The 4,502-nt window shown below is 39.6% G+C and overlaps 1 protein-coding gene across 1 annotated transcript; it reads left to right on the top strand.

The window, feature by feature from the left end:
• The first annotated feature begins 1,048 nt into the window (after positions 1–1,048).
• triap1 (TP53 regulated inhibitor of apoptosis 1) lies at positions 1,049–1,656 on the top strand. Its single transcript, XM_074640974.1, has one exon. The coding sequence runs from the start codon at positions 1,202–1,204 to the stop codon at positions 1,424–1,426; it is 225 nt and encodes a 74-aa protein (XP_074497075.1). The 5' UTR covers positions 1,049–1,201; the 3' UTR covers positions 1,427–1,656.
• The last annotated feature ends 2,846 nt before the right edge of the window (positions 1,657–4,502 follow it).

Raw genomic sequence — 4,502 nt, 5'->3', positions numbered from 1 at the left:
CTCCATTTTTGAAAATTAGATAGATAGATAGATAGATAGATAGATAGATAGATAGATAGATAGATAGATAGATAGATAGATAGATAGATACTCTATATGACTGAATGTTTTTTCATGCTTTCAGCTTGTAGAAAGTCCTCTTTACTAATAAATGTTATTTTGTATAGTTTTCACATATTTTACTGTATTTTTGGGATATTTTCCAGACATTTATCACATATTTTTCATTTTTTTAACTATTATTTCACGTTTTATTAATAATTTTCATGTGTCTTTCATGTGTTTAGATAGATAGATAGATAGATAGATAGATAGATAGATAGATAGATAGATTGTAACTTTATTGATCCAGAGGGAAATTCAAGTTTCCAGCATCACAGTTCCATATAGCAAAACATGTTAGTAAAAAGACAGTAAAAAAAGTTAGTAGTGCAAAGTACAAAAAATATACCAGATATAAAAATACAAGGAGATGAAGAAAACTGTTAAAAGTGAGTATAGTGCAGGGTAACTCCAGTAGCTTAGTCTAAAGTGCACTGTGTGCTTTATTATCTGTCCTGCAGACCGTCCTCCTTTGTCCCCCCCCCCCCACCTCCCTAGAGAGGTGTTGTACAGTTTGATGGCTCGGGGGACCAGTTACAGATAGATTAGTTAATGGTGCAAGAAGTAAGCCTACTGCAAACATTGTATGTTTACAAGCTCATGAGCTTTATTTGAGCATCAAACGAAAAGTACAAAAAAACGACGCTGTCATTCCTCAGGGGGTGGGGGGGGGTTTCTTAATCTTTATTGAAAAAAAAACATTCAAATATACAAACATTGCAGACATATACTCAAGAAAATGGTACAGAGAAACAAGAATATGAATGTAAATCAATAAAAATAATAAGAATTGCTCAGAATTCCAATGTACTTAAAGGTGCAAATGGCAAATAAAACTCTTGAATCTTGTATCTTGAATCTCAGAGTGATTCCTCTCTCTCAACGCAATATCTTTGACACGTCGTGACGCCATTACGTTACTACGTCGCTCTCAAACCAGCAGCCAATCACATGTCGCGGTTCAAGGAGAGTTCGTGTTGACGCAGTTAAGAATAAAATCCTCCATATTGTCTCTTCTTCTTCTTCTTCTTCTTCTTCCTCCTCCTCCTCGTCGTGTCTTCTGACTCTCTGAAGGACTTCAGCTGCGGCCGGAGAGGAGATGAACAGCGTCGGAGAGGCCTGCACCGAGCTCAAGCGGGAGTACGACCAGTGCTTCAACCGCTGGTTCGCGGAGCAGTTCCTGAAGGGAGACCGGAGCGGGGACCCGTGCACCGAGAGCTTCAAGAGCTACCAGCGCTGCGTGCAGACCGCCATCCGGGACAAGGACATCCCGGTGGACGGACTGGACTTCATGGGACCCAACAAGGACAAGCCCGAGAGCTGAGGGAGGCTGATCGATCCAGAACCGAGGAGATCAGTACATCTGACCGTCATGGGAGTGAGTCCAAGTGGCCCACTGCGCATGCGCAGAGTGGGTTCAAGTGGCCCACTGAGCATGCGCAGCGTGGGTTCAAGAGGCCCACTGAGCATGCGCAGAAGCAGAGCTGCTGCACCGTCAGCTGGACGAGGAGCCTGAACTGAGCGTGCTTTTTTTTTTGTTTTTTTACATCAAAATGACAGTATACATATTAACAGCAGAAAACATTAAAATCATAATGCCACACATAAAAGGGACAACAGAAATGAAACAAAACCAACATAAAATTAAAAATAAAAAAAGACCTCGCAAGAGTATGACAATAATTTCACTTAAAGACTTTAAAGATATTGCATACATTAATTGTTTTCATTGCTTTTTTGTTTTGTGAGGAAGAAATGAACAGAGTGTGTTTCTGAGTGTGTTTCTTCTGCTTTAAACGCACTAAACAGATCCCAGAGCGGATTGTTTTGTTTATTTTTTTTCTTTTCAAACCCGCTGCTTATATTTCTGCGTTTACTTAACATGAATGTTCGTCTGCTGTCGTTGCTGAAGACGAGTATATAAAACACAGGTCATCCTCTGGTTGCAGCTTTTCTCTGTTTACATCATTGAAACTGAATATTTTTGGACAACACAAGACACATGAAGACGTAAATTAATGAGTGGGTCCACGAGGCCCACTGAGCATGTGCAGAAGCAGAGCTGCTGCACCGTCAGCGGGACGAGGAGCCTGAACACAGCGTGCTGTTTTAGTTATTTAGTTTTTTTTAATTTCAAAATGACAGTATACATATTAACAGCAGAATACATTATAACATTATAATTATATATATATATATATATATATATATATATATAATGTTTTCTGCTGTTAATATGTATAATGTCATTTTGAACACTGTGTTTTTTTAGTTTTTGGGGTTTTTTTTATTTCAAAATGACAGTATACATATTAACAGCAGAAAACATTATAATTATATATATATATATATATATATATATATATATATACAGTGTGTGTGTGTGTATGTATATATGTATATATATATATATACAGAAGAAGCATAGCGAAAGGTTTTCTGTCAGGAAGAGATGAACAGAGCGTGTCTCTTGAGTGTGTTTCTGCTGCTTTAAACGCACTAAACGGATCCCAGAGCGGATTGTTTTCTTTATTTCTTTCTTTCCAAACCTGCTGCTTATATTTCTGCGTTTATTTAACATGAATGTGGGCTGCTGTCGTTGCTGAAGACGAGTATATAAAACACAGGTCATCCTCTGGTTGCAGCTTTTCTCTGTTTACATCATGGAAACTGAATATTTTTGGAGTTTTTTTGGACAAAACAAGACACATGAAGACGTCACCTTGGACATTTTTCTCTCATTTCAGACATTTTATAAACTAAAAGATTAAAACATTAACTGGATAAATAACTACCTGATCATTCAATAAGGAGAATTATAATCAGTTAAATTTTTTTCTCATTTTCTTTTTTTTTTTCTTTCTTATATGACAGTTAATTATAAAAAATATATATTTAAGTTTTCATTTTCAATATGTCTGCTGCACTGTAATTTTTATTAAAAACGTGTCATTTTTGACAATATATTTTTTCTGCTTTGTTTTTTTATTTAAAGGGACTGTTAGTAAGAATCCTAAATGTGTTGTTAACAGCTTCACCTGTGTCCGTTAAGTCAACTAAAGTCAGCGTCCTGTTGCTGGCGCTTGTGCTCGCTCTACATAGACATGAAGGAGCATCGCTCAACACAGTGAGGAGACACACGTCAGCTAAAAGCACAATATCACTCTATATTTCAGCTGCTTGGCAGTAATGTTAGCTGACCAGACCAAGGTCTCTCCATGAATCAGTGCTGATCCTAGTGTTGGCTTTTCCCGCCTCAGCCTCCCGACCGCGGCCGGAGGGAACGGGGGAGACGATAACGTTTCTCTCTGCGGAGCCCCGTCACTTCACAAGACACGGGAAACCTCTGTTGGTCTGGAGGAGCTGCAGCAGTTATTTCTGCACAAACGTCCACTGAACATTCACTAGATATTCTCAGAGCTAAACTAACTCTTCTGCAGTGTGGAGTGAGCAGCGTGCACGTGAGAGGTGGAGAGAGAGAGAGAGAGAAGGAGCACGGTGTGTGAGTGAAGGCAGGCAGAGGAGCAGAGGAGCAGAGGAGCAGAGGAGCAGAGACTCCGGTCCTGGAGACCAAAGCTACGGTCTCCCCCGTGTCCTCCGACCGCGGCCAACACTGTTTAACAGCTTCACTAGATACAACCAAGAGGTTTTGGTGCTTCACTGGAGTTTGTGTTGGAGTCTGAGTCTGAACAGCGGAGACACACCGAGCGAGCATGAGACACCGACCAGCAATGATTTATACGAGTAAGAAGTTACAAACAGTCCCTTTAAGTATACAGAAAAGTCCAAGTATACTTGGCTCATACGACAAGTATACTAGTGGTACATAGATATTAGTATAAGAAACTACAGAATAACACCGTTCATCTTTTAACTGGGAAATAACCTTCGTTAATAATAAATAATCTTTCCGTCATTGCAAAAAGAGTTTTTGTTGTTGGAGCTCTGCAGATTCAGGATGAACATGTGTCTTCCAGCAGCTGGATTTCCACCCTTGCTGTTAAATGTTTTCTGTTGGCTTTGATACAAACTCCACATCTTGTTACACTGACAATGACCTTAACCAGACTTTCTTCTTCTTCTGCGGTCTGTAGCAGCTTTTTACCACTTCCTGTTGACAGCCAACAGATAGATGGTGTGATGAAATGATTAGAGAGAATGATCAAACGATTGCCCTAAAACATCCCCTGCTTTATGGTCTACCTGACTCATTATGGGACCATCATTTACTAAATGAACATCATGCTGTATTGAAGAAGACTGAGACCATAAACTCATGTTTACAATGTTTACTGAGGTAATAGATCAAGAGAGAAGTAGGCTCATTTTCTCAGAGACTTCTGTACGACCAGAGTCGTCGCCCCCTGCTGGCTGTTAGAGAGAAATCGCCATCTTGGTTT

Source organism: Sebastes fasciatus, chromosome 7 (genome assembly GCF_043250625.1).
Source record: "Sebastes fasciatus isolate fSebFas1 chromosome 7, fSebFas1.pri, whole genome shotgun sequence".
NCBI lineage: Eukaryota > Metazoa > Chordata > Actinopteri > Perciformes > Sebastidae > Sebastes > Sebastes fasciatus.
Note: the sequence above shows the minus strand (reverse complement) of the source record. Positions and strands in the feature narration are given on the sequence as shown.

Excerpts from the sequence above, each read along its gene's own strand:
- triap1 (XM_074640974.1), top strand. The coding sequence starts at position 1,202 with ATGAACAGCGTCGGAGAGGCCTGCACCGAGCTCAAGCGGGAGTACGAC.